At 39.1% G+C, this 16,423-nt stretch overlaps 1 protein-coding gene across 5 annotated transcripts in view; it reads right to left on the reverse strand.

Moving 5' to 3' along the window:
• MID1 (midline 1) overlaps positions 1–16,423 on the reverse strand; it is a 150,329-nt gene that overhangs the window by 26,592 nt on the left and 107,314 nt on the right. For all 5 annotated transcript variants that reach the window (XM_019283014.3, XM_010394382.4, XM_019283016.3 and 2 more), the window contains 3 exons: positions 13,006–13,113; positions 9,782–9,930; positions 6,291–6,418 (listed from right to left, as the gene is read on the reverse strand). In XM_019283014.3, coding sequence (XP_019138559.1) covers positions 6,291–6,418; positions 9,782–9,930; positions 13,006–13,113 — 385 coding nt within the window. The remainder of the gene's footprint in view (positions 1–6,290; positions 6,419–9,781; positions 9,931–13,005; positions 13,114–16,423) is intronic.

Below are 16,423 nucleotides of genomic sequence, written 5' to 3' on the forward strand. Positions count from 1 at the left end.
TCCTGCACCTAACAACAAAATATTTTACTTGAGAAATGTTATTATTTCAACACAGAAAATAAATACTAATTTATAGAAAGCAAAAATTACTGAAGGTTTAATTAACTGCAAACTGCATTTCAATAACACCCAAGCATCTTCAAATTCTTTGAAAATGGCAGCCTAAGTTTGCTTTTCATATGCACACCTGGCCTTATAGCTGGAAGTTTACAGGCCTTCATGTAATGAAAATGACTGAGAGAGGTTTGACCTAAGCAGGACATATTTTCCCTGGCTCTTGTGATTAACCCACACTCACCTGAGACTATACTGCATGAATTCAGCTCTTTGGCAACATACATTTCATAAACCACTCAGAATAAAACAAATACACCTGCACCTCCTACAGAAAGGCAGGAAAGTCTACATTTAGATGCTTTGTATGAGAAAATAATGTAGCAGTCCAACTGCCAAATTCATCATTCCACAGCACATACTCCTTTAGAGAGTGTAACTTTGTAATGCAATTTGAGATTGACCTCAACCAGTTAGCTTCAGTATTGCATTTGGTAGCGTGTGGTTTGGTTACTGAATTCATCAGTACTGTTACAGAGCTCTGTGCCACAGGAAAACCTCCTCAAAGACTCCAGTGATCTCAGAAACTTCCAGAAACTTCCCCTTCTTGACTCGCATGTGCTTCACCACTGCTCCAGAGGGGAAGCCCAGTATGCTTCCAGCACAGCAGTGGAAGACATAATACACTTCTCTGTAGAGGATCAGACAAAATATCTGGGAGTGGTCACTGCTTCAGACACTCAGACTTTCATTCACCAGCATTTGTGAATCAACACTCTCTCACAAGACAGAAAAATCATTGCTGAAGGCTGTTTTAGTTCATTTTGACTCAAAACTGAGTAAACACACTTAAAAATTCAGTAACCACACCTGAAATGCCTGAAAGGCATTAATATTAGAAATGAAGTTTCTTAAATTTGCTCTCAACAGTAACTGATCTCATGAGAATAACTACTCCCTTTCAACCCAGTTAGTTTAGTGCACCTTCCTTTCCATGTCATCTGCATGGCTGTTGCTCTAAAGCAGAATGAATGGCTCACAGGGTTTACACACCTGAGAGACAGTTTAGGGACATTGCTTCCTTTCCCCGGTGAATCCCAGCATGAATGCGGTGCCTCCTGGGTGCCTATCGAGATTCTATCTAAATCCTCTCAGCACAAGGTCACAGAGATTGACTAAAACCACCTCAACTTCATTTTGTATGCTCAGTTTCTCTTTCCCTGCTGTCATGCAGTGATTGACTTGAAAATGTTCCTTATGGATTTTGATACTGAGTAACAGACAGAAGACCTAAGCAATCTGCTTGACTTAATGGTGCTAGAAATATCCATATTTCTGGTATGACTGTGAGGGAGGTGCAGAAGCTGCACTGACCCTCTCTCAGATGTTCATTACTGACTCCATTTTGTATCATGACACTGGACTGAACCACCATACAGGAATTTGAAAGGCACAGTTACATCAGATGTGAATACAAATTTTATGTATTTTTAACTTGTCATGTATGAGTTGGTACCAAGGGCTCAGTCATACAACCATCTAGACATAGACAGTAGACCATGACTTCAGGTAGACCAGGACTGCTCAAAATCAACAGAATGAGAAGAGATTACACTCAAACCATGAGACTGAGCGTTGACCATAGTTGGTTTTTGATCTTTCAATGCTGAAAGAGCTAAACAGTAAGAGAAGTTGTGAAGTGTTTCCAGAAGGAAGTTGTTTCTGTGTGAAAAAATTGCTGGCATATGCTAGGCAATACATATTTCTTTGTGCAGTCATAGCTGAAGTAATGGATGAAGAAAACCTATCACTGTATCAGATGGGATTTCTGAAGTAGGGCAAATTGCAAGGTCAAAGAATAGATGTTCCTGCAAGTGATTTCAAAGTATTAAGACACAAACCAAGCATTTTTGATTCACAATGGACAAAAAACGTCCTTATAACAGTAATATTGTGCAGAGGGTTTGCAAGTCATACATATTGCCTGCATCTAGCTAGATACATGTTTAGAAAAATGATTTCCAGATGAAGAGCTTGAGCAATTGTTAAGATAAGAATGCTTTCAAAAGACATAAAGGCTATATATACAGAGAATACAACAGTCAGATGAAGTTTAAAAGTATTGTTTTAATATACTGAGCTTGATATCTCAATGTCTGGCAGGCAACTTTCAGAAAGATATCAGAGATTTTATGTGGATAGCAGAAGCTTAGGACAGACATCTACGTAAATGATAAGCACAAACTAGTTAAATTTATTTCTTCAGTAAAAAAATAGCCTAGAAAAAAGATAAGGTTGGGGAGATGGAGGGTGAAGAAGATCTGACAAATATTATACTGGGAAGAACCAAAGGAGAAAAAAATCTCCAGGAGACAGCCGAGGTCAATTGTTTCAAAAGCAACTGACAGCAGAGATAATGAAGCTGGAATTTAGGTTTTGACATTTTGTTCAGAAGCCGTACAGATGATAGTTATAAGTTAGGCTTCTTCACTTAATTCACAGCATAGATCTATGACTAGGATGTACAAATGGTCTTTGTTTTACTTAACTGTGAAGCGTGATAAAAATAAAGCCTAATTCACTCTGTCACAAAGAGTTCAGTTTATGATCTATGAGAATTCCATGCACCAGTCTGAAAGGAGTAACATAAATCTTTCTCTGAAGTTCTGGACAACAGTAGAGAATAATAAAATGCATTTTACTCTTGGGATTGTATATATATACATCTCTATCTCATATATACCTATATACATATATTTGCATAAATATATTCTAGATGTCTGCATAGGTTACATTTTATGCTCAGATAATTTGGACCTGTGCTTTGCATTTTGCCACTGTAGCCATATGCTATTTATTAATGTGAAGAAAAGCCAGCTAGAACTGTTTTTCACTGGGCATCAAGGGCAGGGATAAAAATGGTTTGTTAGGAAAAACCAGCTAAAATGCTTGATACATATGTAAGTTTCCTTAGACTGCAGTGTGAGCAAATTTTTAAGACTGTGGATGAGTTAGGAAAAAGGCAGAGAAGGAGTTACATAAATGACACAGCCATCATGAGTGATCACAGAAAATATCCTTATAGCAAGGCAACCCTTCATTTTGATAGAGATAAATCCTTTGTTTTCTTCAGTGTACAGCAATTAGGCTGGTAATATTGACATGTGATGTACAAAGGGGAGAAGACCTGAGGGATGCAGGAACAGACTGCTAGACAGAATTCACCTCATATAACGTTACAGATCTAAACCACAGTTATCTGCATTTGCATGAATATATCTATCCTCTGTTTGGAGACAACTGGGAGGAATAGGCAACTCCAGAATGGAGTCAACTGCCTCGACATATGTGCCTCAAAATGAGATGGTTACTTCTCTTATTTGACTATAAAAGAAGATGTGGCTGATTATTTTAAAGGTAGATTGCTAGGTTAGGGCAAATGAGCCTGTTTTTTGTTTTAATTCTTCCTTTCATTTCCTTGGATTTTTATAATTTTGGGGTGAATGCTCAACACGATGGCAAAAATCCTACAGAGTTGGAGAGAGGTAGACACCACAACATTACACTGGTACTGTATAAGAAGCTGAAATTACTCTTATCACATTATTATTGTGTTTTATTTACTTGAATATGTGTTAGACACTGATTGTATTCATCTGTCACACAGTGATAAAGAAATTCCTTGCAGATAAAATTTCTCTTTTAGATATGACAAGAACCCCACAGCTCTAGCAGGCAGGGGTGCTGCTGCCCTGTGCATGCACACAGTCTTGTGCTTCCCAGTATTAATCTGTTCACTTATTCATGGAATCACAGTGTCAGAGAATAGTTTGGATTGGGAGGGACCTTTAAAGTTCTTCTGGCCCAATCTCCAGACAGTGAACAGGGACAGGTTGCTCAGAGTTCTGTCCAACTTGACCTTGGATGTTTCCAGGGATGGGACCTATACAGCCTCTCTGGCAACCTGTTCTACTGGATCACCACCTTCATTTTAAAGATTTTTTCCTTATATTTAGTCTGAACTTACCTTCCTTTGGTTTAGAACCATTACCCCTTGTCCTGACTCAACAGACCCTACTAAATGTTTTAAGTGTTGAAAGACCACAATGAGGTCTCCTTGGAGCCCTCTCTTCTGCAGGCTGAACAACTCTAACTTTCTCAGCCTTTCCTCAGAAGAAAAGCCAGAAGCCAGCCCTCTGCATGGAAGAGATTACAGTGGTTGGCAATGAGGAGACTCTGCACCCTCACATTCTCCTGAACTAACACAAGTATACCCTCTGCAAACTGGAACAAGTGAATGGACCCAGGAAGTGTTTTCCAGTGCTTTTCTAACAGTGCTTTGTGCCTTTCATTGCAAATTCTTGCTATTAACAGCAGATGCTTAAAGACCCTGCAAAATAAAAACCTACCACATCTCTTCTGTTTTCAATTGAGCTGGAATGAATTGTTCTAATTCTGGCATTGAAATCAAAACACCCTAAATTACAGTAATTTGTTTCTCTTTGTGAGTCATTGTACGCTCTGAGACTGCACATTACTCAGGCTTTCAGTAAGGGTCTAATCCTGTGGGCTTCTTCAGGCCAAAGATCTCAGTTAAGTGAGGTGGGGCTCTGCTGTGTGGAGAACCCACCCCACAGCCTGGCTCAGAGCACAGTGTGCTCTCTAGTTCCAGACACAGCCAGATCCTCCAGTTCTGTGATGGGGAAATACACAGTGTCACCGACATGAGAAAACATCTTTCACTGCTGAGCCTGTGATGTTGATTGCTTGAGCAGCTTCTGGTTGCTCATGGGAACTCTGCCAGGCAGCAATCTGCTGCAGCAAGGAGGCAGCCCCAAGGGAGAGGATAACACGTCTCCCGGGAAATAGGGTTTGGTCCCTGCTTTCCCTCCTCTGGCTGCTCCAGGCTGAGCTCCAGCTGTTCTTTCACTCCACTCTGCTGCAGTGGCTTTTAACCATTTCTCAATCCCACTTCCTCACACTCTGGTGGTGAAGAATGCAAGATGAGGAGGTAGGAAATGCATCCCAGTTGTTTGAAGCACCTAATGCTTCCTGGGGCATTCTGGGGCTGCTGGAGGTAATATATTCAGGATTATGAGGGTGAGTGTATTTGGTTTATGTAGCAAGGTTTTGGTAGTGGCTGGGCTGCAAGGATTATCTCTGTCAGAAAAGATCAGGAACTGACTCAGTATCCAACACAGATACTCGATCAGTTCTAAGATACACCTGCCAGGGTCCAAAGCTGAGCCCATCACTGGTGTTGATAGTGCCTCTGTGACAGCATTTTAAAGAAAGGGTAAGAAAGGCTGTGCATAGCTGGGGGGGAAAGGAGTGAGAAAATGTGATAAAAACAGCCCTGAAGATGCCAAGATTGGTGAAGAGAGAGGGAGATGAAGTGCCCCAGGTGCCAGAGCAGAAATTCTCCTGCAGCCTGTGGTGGACTGTGGTGATGCAGGCTGTTTCCCTGCAGCCCACGGAAGACTACGGTGAAGCAGATCTCCACCTGCAGCTGTGGAGCTGCTCACACTGGAGCAGGTTGATATGTCCTGGAGGAAGCTGCAGCCTGCAGAGAGAGGACCACACAGGAAAAAGGTTTCTCACAGGAATTGAGGACCATGGGAGACTCATACTGGAGCAGTCCACCTCTGAAGGACTGCATCTGGCAGAAGGGACCCACTCTGGAGCAGTTCTTGGAGAATGGCAGCCTTGAAAGGGCCCATGTTGGAGAAGTCCATGAAGAACTGCATTCCATGGGAGAAAGCCCATGCCAGAGTAGGAGAAGGGCACCAGAAGAAGGCATGGCAGAGATGATGTGTGATGAACTGACCACAACCTCCATTCCTCATCCCCATGTGCCACTTGGTGGGGAGCAGGTACAAGAGCAGGGAATGAAGCTGAGCCCAAGAAGAAGGGAGCGGGGGAAAGGTTTTTTCATAGATTTATTTTTATTTCTGTGTCCTACTTTTACAATTAATTTGCAATAAATTACATTAATCTTCCTCAAGATGAGTCTGTTTTGCCTGTAGCAGTAATTCTTGAGTGATCTCCTTGTCCTTATCTCAACCCATGAGCTTTTCATCTAATTTTCTCCCCTTACTGAGGAGGTGGAGTGAGAGGGGCTTGGTGAGCACCTGGCAATCAGCCAAAGTCACAAACACAGGGAGGACTGAAGAAAATCCTATCACTACTATTTTATGAGGAATATATAATAGTAGCACCTCAAGAAAAAAAAGTACCTGTAAGGTAATCAAGGCATTCCAACAATTTCTTCTCCCTGGTAAAATCGAGTGCGAAAGTATCAAAAGTATCGTTGAGATTAATTTCAGGAATTAGAACCTGGGAGGATGCAGTTGCCATGGAAACCCTGTAATGAAAAGAAAAATGTCTTTTAGCCCTCAAGGCAAAACGAATTTCATATCAAGGTGGACCTGATCAATATGATTGTTATTGCTTCTCAAAAAGCTTGGCAAAAGCCTCCACATGTATTTTATTTATAAAATAAATATTTATTAAGTTAGGAACTTCTTCTTCCACTTTTATTTTTGAGAGCAAGATCTCCAATTTTTTTTTTTATTGAGCTTAGGTCTAACATGCAGTGTCAGGTAAGATTTTAACAAAATATTGGTCAAGCAACAATATACCTTGAATTCTTTTTAATCACCCATTGAACCAAAGAAGAAAGAGCACTATAATTAACTGAGTTCTAAGCAATTCTAACAGATGCTGCATCTCTCCCAACCCTTGTTTTCCCAAGCAGTTCCTTGCTCCAGGCATGCCTTGGCACTGCTGTCCCAAGGGCTTCGTGCAGTCCCCACACCTCCTCAGCTGTTCAGCACAGCACACTGCTGTTAACTTCAAAAGGCACAGGAGGCAGATAAAACAAATAGATGTCAGCATGGTTTATTTTAAAAGGCTTTTCCCTGCAAAACATGTGTGCAGACTTATATTTCCTCCAAAACTGAAAAGTTTCCTTGCCTACCTCATTTCAGGAGCTACATCCACATTTTCTCTGTTCAGATGTAATAATACAAAGATACGAACTTTTCACAAGAAAAATGCCATGAAGAAGCATTTCTCAGACCCTTCAGCCTGGTATCTCAAAATGCATATTTCTGGAGACCTAGATACTACATATGTTTATAGAAAGTTTGACTGGTCTGAGGAGAGAGATCACTAAATCTTTTGCTACACAACAGAAATTGGGCAAATGTTTCAGTTTGGAGGTAAACAGACAACCATGCGTGCCATGTATGTCTGTTATCCGTCATTCATGACACATCTAATCAAAGTATTTTATTGCTTCAATTTAAAATTTTCCCAAATTAGAGTACTATTTTTCTGTAGACAGGACTGAAATAACTCCAGGACAAATGGTGACTAAGGACTACTTTTTCTTTTTTTTTTTTTTTTTTGTGTAGTATTTTAGGAAAATACAATAAGGAAAGTCAAAAACTGAGCTGTACATCTCATTGTCTTCAGCATAGTTTTCAAAAGCTGAGCTGAGGAGGTTTCCTAGTAAATATTCTTGTTACAGTCAGTTTTCAGCATTGTTTTTCTTGCAGCTGTGGATGTAGAACTTAGTTTAAAGTAGATCCTAGGACCGTTTGGGTTTTTTTTAATATCACCAGGTATTTTTGGACTATTTGGGCATACGCAAAGGGTGCTCTGTATTTACATGTGTTACAGTCAGTTTTTGAGGACATCAACAATTCAATATTTCAGACAGCATGTTGCCATATTAAGTTCAGAGGATTGAATTTTGTCCTGTAATTCTCCCTACTGTTGACACTCTAAACACTGACACTGTACTTGATTGGAAAGCGTTTTTCTAGGATAAATGTATTTCACCTACTGTAAATAATGCACGGCCTAAATAATCAGAGTGTATGTAATGACTTTGCTTGCATAGCTGCCTGTTGTGCTTAAAACAGAGTATTATACTGCAATTACTTTGAAATGTGTGGATGAGGAAATGCAATGAGCATGATTTCAGGAGACTGCTTTAGCTACTGGAACTCTGAGCCCTGGTGAGACTGTTACATGAGCAGCCTAAAAGCAAACAAAATGTTGCTCACCACATGAGAACTAAGAGAGTTACTTGTGAGGAATAATTTTTCAATCCAATTTTGCCTCTTTTTCCATTTGCAATTTGTCTGCGAGCACTTGGTGGTTTTTTTACCCTTAGTTTTATTCACTGCTTGGAATGATTCTCTGATTTTCAGGGTGTTCACAGCCATCTCATTACAGACAGCAATCTATGATAGCCAAGAATTAAGTTTGATTGGGCACATATGTCAGCTTGTCTCATTTCTGCTCTCCCAGTGTCCCTCCTGTGATTGTATTTATGATGCAACTGCTCACACTGTTCAAGTTCAAAATGGAGCTTCTCTGAATATTCCCTGGTAGTCAGTTACAAAGCTCTGTGTCTCCACAGGTTTCTGCCCTACTGCTGGTTCTGCTGAATACTGAAAAAAAGGGCAAACCCCCACCTTCAGCTTTTGATACCTGTAGTTTTACTACTGGCTTCAACTGGGATGCCATAATGTTGCTCGGTGACAGAATACAAACCACGGTCTGAGAGACAACATATAACTCACTGCCTTGCCTGGCCTTGCCTGGCTTTGCCTTTTTCAACTGATATTCATGTCTCTGAACCTGTAACAGGCAACCCAGTGTTGCTGGCTTATTTATAAAGTGATAATTAGCTTTGATGAAGACTGATGCAGCACACCAGAGTAGGTGATAGAGTTAAAAAAACCCCAAAATATAATAGGAGCAGAGAATTTCATGCTTTGTATTTGGGGGAAATTGGCTGGAAAATGTGAAGTTATAATGTGAACCCGGAAATACAAAAACCAGCTATTTAAAAAAATTAATAAAAAGCCTACTTTTGATGTCTTTCTTCTTTGTTGTCCATATTCTCCTTTCTTTAAATTTTTTAAATTTTTTAAAAAATTTTTCTGATTGATTTCTAAACAGCTGATATTAGAGCAGAATATTTTTTCATCAGAAAAACTCAATGGGAATGTTTCAGCATTCACAGCATTGCACTGAATACCAGACCAAATTTTCAGATAGCATGGTACTTATCTTTGAGATCCTTGATATATCTGGCATGCTGAAGAGGAGCCAGGATCCTGAAAGGAGTAGAAATTGCCTGCACCCAGGGACCCAACACAGCAACTGCTGTAACTTCCAAACCCCTTGGACTGTTGAATCTCCATCTCTTCAAGATGCATGGTGCAGGTACACAAAGTTACACACTTCATAATCTTGTAGCTTGCTATTTGTGAAGAATATGAATCCATTAAGATAATTCCCAGTTTCTTCTAAGGCATGTACTTGCTGCCTGATTTCTTTATCAATTTCAGAATTTTTCATGAAGTAGGAATTTCAGCCACAAACCTGTTTTTATTAGTGTATTTAACATCAGACCTCTGCTTGGCAACCATTCTACCTCTTTTACTTGTGCACGGTGTTACTGTTCTAGCTCTTAATTTGCACCCTCTTTTGACTGCTCCTCTTCTCAAAGGGATGTTTTGATTTAGCATTACAGTGAGGTTCTTCCCACTCTGGTACAGCATGAACTAGCCTTTTGCGGGAATATGTCAACTGCCCCCCTGCCTTTGACCACACCTGTGATGTGACAAGACAATACAGCAACTATGACAATCCAGCTGCCTTAAAGTGTGATTTTCCTTTTCATTGAGAGGAGTGTCTCCTTTACCTTTCAGTGATGTTTTTAGCTGTTTGCAGGAAGCGAGCGTGATCATTCTCCTTCAGCGACTGCTCAGCCTGAGAGATGAGGGATGTCGAGCGCTCGATGCACTGTTTGCAGTTTGCAATCTGCTGAGCCAGTTTTCTCAACCTCACCACCTTGAGTGGAAACACAGGAAAGCAGTCATGTCTCTAAGGTCACAAATCATGACTGAGTTTGCAATTCAGAAGCAAAGCTGGGCAAAGGAGCAGTTAGGATGAATGGCTTTGGTGACAAGAGCTTCTTTCACACAAGCTTTGTGGTGAACTCCATCTAGCCATGTAATATTTTTAATAAGGGACAGGCACAGCCTTTCTGCCTAAATATTTTCCACATGGAAAACAACAGGAGAGAGCCAAAACAAGCACAGCTGGCCTATTTTCCAGCAGAAGGAACGTCATTTCCTGGTAATTTCTGCTTACATGATAACTAAGGGCTATTTAGATAACCATTTCCCTGAAATTATGAGATCTGTGTTAGAGGCTACTTATAGATTAACTACTGTTTTTCTATTACTTAGGTGAGCTTCATAACAAAAAAAATCTGAAAATAAATCTTAACAGAAAAAGACTTCAATTCTATTAACAATACATGCCTGACCTTCTCATTATGTGCTTTTAGTAAAACAGGGTGTTTTCTTGCTGGATATTTTTAACTGGACAAAAGCACAGTAGTGTAGGAGAGCTGATTATTATTACTGCAAACATACGTGCTGGAGATAAACACAGTAGATGTGACTGTAATCATTAGCTGAAAGGTTAAGGAAGGGCACAGTCCTCCGTTTAAAGACAATGTTGGCTAACAAAACTTTCAGGAACTACAATAGTTCCTGAAAGGTCTGGGAGTCCTTCCCTTTGTTATCACATCAGGATCATAGTTTTAACAGGAGTAAGAAATAGGAAGGAAATTAAATAATTCTGGAGTTTAGAAAGGCACATTAAGACCCAGTTACATGCAAAATGAGGAAACTAACAACCAAGTGGGTTGGCAGAAATATCCAAATTTATAATCAAGATAACATTCCCAATCTCAGGAATTAGGGCACAAACTATGAAGTTGCTGAGTTGTCTTTCAGATATATTGGCATCCTAAGCAGTGATGAGGGTATCTTAGTGCATGTGTCTGACAACAGAAACAAGTAGCAAAATAAACATTCTTGAAAAACTTTCCAAATAAGATACTGGCCAAATGATTTGTGTCATGTAACATTTGTATCTCTTTAAAGATAGAAAGAAAAAAAGAGGAGAAAATGTTTGGAATGCACAGATTTTGATACTGCTAATGATTTGATCAGCTTCTAGGATGAACTAATTCCATAATATTTCCTGTAACTGGGCATTTTCAGAGATTACAATTCAGTCTACACCAGTGCAACCAGGGAAAGGTTCACTCTCACTTTTTTAAAAAAAATTATCTATTTATTTACTAATTAATTAACAAGCAAACAGTGAAATGAAATAAATGTTAACTTGTGAATTTTTTGCACTAGAAGGCATGCCATGATTTGTGATGTCTATATATGAACTATATTTTTGACTTGATTGATTCTTTTTTATATCTTCAAGAAGATGAAGATGATAAATTGAAAAAGGAAGAGTCTCATCTCACTCACTCCCCACCCACTTCTGCAATGGTAGGAATGACATCTGCCCTAGGATTATCTTACCTAGTTGATATTTTCTTCTTTCCTGTCACATCTCTGTGGGTTTTTATCAGGTTTGTGTGATAGTTGAGATTAAGTATGGAGCTGCACAGGGTTTTCAAACTTGTGTAACTGAATCTGCAGCCTTGCAGGCACAGCTAGAACCTAGTATGTGAGTGTTTCCAGCTCTGTAGCCACACCTACAGTCCTACAGAGAAATTTGTCTTGCTCTACCTTCCAGAAAGACCCTTAGCCATAGGTCCCCTTAAAGGAAGATACCTTGGGCAGAATTTCCTGTGGCTTTTCACATGGGTCTCTTGAGACCCTGAAATCTTTCAACATATACCCCATTTGAGTCAAAGCATTCCAGATCTTAACTGGACCTCCACTGATATAACTTTCAGTTCAACAAAACAGGACAAAAAACAGGGACAGATTCTGATAACATCTCTATTCAAGTAAATTTGGAGTCAATTGTATTAAAAATCTTCCATGCTAGTGGAAATTAGAATATATCTTTGCAAGCAACAGAGTAAATTTTCTACTTCATTGGCAGCGCATCTGGTCTCTGCATAGAGAAACACAGCTGAAACAAAAACGAAGAAGGCCATCTACTTCATTTGAAGGGGATTATATTTTGTTAACAGCATGAGGAAATTCAGGTTTTGTCACACAGTGTACGGGACCTGTGGTTTCAAACGTGTTTAAGTTAGCCCTTGCCTACAGGCCTTTCATTTCAAGTTAATTGGAATATCTTGACAGCCACATGAACCATTTAACCTGCGCTTGACATTATTCCTTTGCTGAGCTTTTCCCACACAAGAAGAATGAATATCTGGCTTAGTTAGTTTAGGAGTTAAACAGTAAACACCTTGTATGTAGAAAATAAAAACATAAATTCAACTCTAACGCATTTATGAATTAACAGTTAGCTAGCAAAAGATGTTGAAACTTCAATATCAGAGATTTTTCCTGCTCAATGTGTTTGCTACTCATAATCATGGAAGTTCAGGACTTAGAAATGCACACCTAATTTAATTTCTTGCACACTTTTGAATATATTTTTTTGTAAATAAGTTAAGACTTCTTATTCTCACAAATGGCAATGACTGGAACAAAATTTTTATGCAATAGTATTTGAATAAACAATTGAAGTACCTAGGGAAAAATAAAGATAATTGCAAGACGATTCTATATGCTGTGACATTTTGTTAAAGTTAAAACTTTGGGGGAAATACTGTCAGGCACATAACAGAGTGAAGGAAACATTAAGTGGACATAATTTAATTGTCATTTAGCCTTCATGACCACATTTCTGGTTTTATCCTTAAAATCTGTAATCACCTGTAGTGAAAGAAATTCCAAATACACAGTTGAGGTCTAGCATACTAATCTTCAAGGATTTCATTCTTCTTTACATGAAAGTAGCAGTAGCCAAGGACTACGCAAGGACTTTCACAAATTTCTGCTAATAATATCTGCAGTAAAAAAAGCTGCAATCAAAAGGAAACAGTGTTGACCCACTTGTGATCTAAAGAATTAAAGCTTTTACCTTTCCTTCCTTGATTTTGGTTCCAATTATTTGTCGTCTTTGCTGGATTATTTCAATGAGTTGGTCACATTCTTCCATTAGCTTGGTTTCTTGGCGGGAGGCATTTACCTACGAAGTAAAACATTATGATTAGCAAAACCTTTTTTTGACATTTTCCTTTTCCATTTTCTAATTTAAAAATCGCAATTTCTAAAATGTTGGGTTTGGCTTTTTTTTGCTCTTTTCCATGTATGATCTGTGTTATTTTAAGTCCCCTCTTTTGGATTTTGTGAAGTACTGAATTGAATCTCAATATCTTGTTTGCAGGGGGCAGGACTTGCAAATAGATAATCAGATATTTCTAACTCCAGTGAGAAGTCTGTTCTGGTGAGTATTGAGTGGTGTCAGCTCTAACACACATCAGTGAGAAGCGAGGTGTCTTCAGGAGGTGCTTCACACGTCACAGTTTGCAGCCACATAAAGCACTGCAGTGAACACCAGTGCTCTTAGGAGCACAAGTACTGGATCAGAGAGTCCATCTGGTGCAGTATCCCCTCTCACTGCTGTTAGTGCCAGCATCTGTCAGTAAACAACGTTAGGGGGAAAGGAGTACCAACGTGTGTGATGACTCCCACGAATGTTTTCTTGTCCTCCAACCACTTGCAGCTCAGTCTTCTTGAACCAGACACAATTAAACATCATTACTAATACTCAGAATAATTATATTACGTGTATTTATTTAGTCTCTCCTTCAAACCCTGGAAGTGTTGGGAATCTGCATCATTCTACAGAAATGAGCACCACAGCTTAACTCACAGTGAACAACTGCCTCCTTTTAGATGGATTTGAACCTATCTCCTTCCAGCTGCATTTAATGATCCCAAGTCCTTTTACTGGAAAGGACAGTGAATTACTGATACCATCTATACCCATATATTGGTTCCTGAAAGATTCAAATTACCAAATATCCAACTATACCAAAGCATGTGTTGGCTGTCTTAATTATTCCTGTTTTGCCTCAGCAATGAATCAGATAGAAAATTATGCGCTCATGTAGTTTTCTAGAGTATAAATATATGAAGAAATGAAATTTTTTTAGTGCAAAAAGCACTTTTTTAGTGCAAATATTAGCTTTCTATAGTAAATGTTGACTTCTTTTTAAAAAAGAAAACAAAACCTATAGTAGAAAAGTTTGGGTTCTTGGATGAATATGTTTTGTTTCTGAAGGAGACTGACTTTTTCAATGAAAAGTGAATATTCTGTACAACCAGAAAAAAGTACTTCCCCTTCAGCAGTTGCATGTTTAGCTTACACATAGCTTACACAGTCAGAGAAAAAGGTAAAAAGTTCTAATCATGTTAGAAAAAAAAAATAAAGAAAAAAAAGAAAGGACATTTCAGAGCTATGTTCCCATTTGCACTTTGCTTAAAGAGGGTAAGAAGGTAAAGCAGCTTTCAGCCCTGGCTAATTGCCCCTACAGCCATGTCACCTTTTCCACTGGGATAGTAAGAGTCAGTGGTGAACAACAATGGGGAATAGTTTCAGGTGACAAGTAACTATATTGCACCTCTTGGTTGTTTTTTCAGTCTGACGAGCCCCATGATCTGCATCTGTATTCTTTTCTTTCCTTCCAACAATGTGTTTAAACATGCATTTACCTGTAAGCACATTATGGAACTCATTAAGCTTAAGCAAATGCTTATATATCTAAATTTGGACCAGAACCAATTTTACAAATAACCTTCTTATGTGAAATACGCAGTGTCCTCCAGGCAAAGAGGGACTTGTTTATAAAGACCTGCTTTTATCAAGGTTTTGGATTATACATCTCAAATCTTCATAAAATTAGTTTGCACATTTTAGAGGCTTAATTATTAATCAAGACATCAAGATTATAAAGAGTGAATACATTTGTTTCTGGAAGGGGTCATATGTATTTGCAAGTGTTGATGAAGATGTAGAATGTATTCCCACCATGCTGTTTTAGGTGCCCATGGATCTCCTTACATTTGCTGTTTGCCCTGCCTGGCTTCTCACCACAGTCCATGAGGAGAGACGGAGCATGAATCAGCTCACCCAAATCCTCTAGCAGTGCCACTGTCTCTTCACTGATAGCTCAGGTAACCTAGAAAAGTGAGTCAATCAGCACTGTTCCTCCTATTCCCTCTATTCCTGGTGTCCCACCACCTCAGCTGCATCGCGCATCTTACTTGGCATGAAACTCTGCAGAGCTGCTTTCAACAAGCTGTACTGTGCACCAGTTTCCCAGCTCTGATTTCAGTTTCACTAGTGGACTGAAATTCCACCAAAGAGCAGGGAATCCTACACAGGCTCAGCCAGAGGCAGCGATCACATCCACTGCACGCGGGCACAGCTCCTGCATCAATACCAAGGTCAGCTCACGCCACAGCCAACTTCAGCACTTAATTACAGTAACACTTTTAGCACTTAGTTATGGTAACACTTCATGGGATTTTTGAGTAGCTTCCACTCAAAGTGTTACTTCTAGCACCACTTACATCACCAATTTATTTTGTCAAGCAGACCTAATTAATTTTTGGGATAACTGTCTTGAAACACAGAGTTACAGGAAGGTTAAGTCAACATTGTTTCATTTAATGCTCTGGTTGATTTGAATAATAATGTATTAATTGGATCTTAACCTAAAAAGCTCTACACTAAGAAAAACAAAATGCCTGGAAAAAATCTCTGGATTTCTTAATGCACTGACTGCAGACTTCTCTTTTTCTTTGAAATCTGAAAAGTATACTCTTTTATAAACTCCATTTGAAGACATTTCCAACTTTATAGCTTGGACAAACTTGTTAAAAATGAAAATAATATTCTAAAATTATATGATATGTCTGAGCTTTGTATGAAAAAAAACCTCAAACATTTAATATGGGAGCTTTTTTCAAGCTGAAATACTCCTTAATCACATTTTCAGCCCACAAAGCCTCTGATTCAGTAATAACTTTATAATCGAGCACATGCCTAATTTTAAGTGCACTATATTAGCTGTGGCCCTAAAGGGACTATTTGTGAGATTACCACTGAATATTATTTACTTGCATGTTCCCAACGAGTTGTATGTCAGACCAAAGGCACATGGTCATGTGTCAAAGAGCCACAGGCATGGATCAGGGCTCTGCTGTACAGGTGCTACAAAAATACCAGAATAAGAATTTTCCTTCTGCTTGAGTCCTTTGATGAACAGCAACCTTAACAATAACTTCCAGCTGGGCAGTCCAAGGAATGTGAGCTCTGTCTGGTGAAAATATTTGAGGTTTTACATTCTACATTTTTTCCACATTAAAAAACAAGCCCTCTTTCCAAGGAGTTTGTTAAGAGACTGAGAGCTGCCTTATAAAGGTCTGGTGACTGTGTCACATACTTTGCGAGAGACTTCAAATCATACAGAGGGTTGATTTCAGTCTGG

The sequence above is a fragment of the Corvus cornix genome, chromosome 1 (genome assembly GCF_000738735.6).
Source record: "Corvus cornix cornix isolate S_Up_H32 chromosome 1, ASM73873v5, whole genome shotgun sequence".
NCBI classification, from domain to species: domain Eukaryota; kingdom Metazoa; phylum Chordata; class Aves; order Passeriformes; family Corvidae; genus Corvus; species Corvus cornix.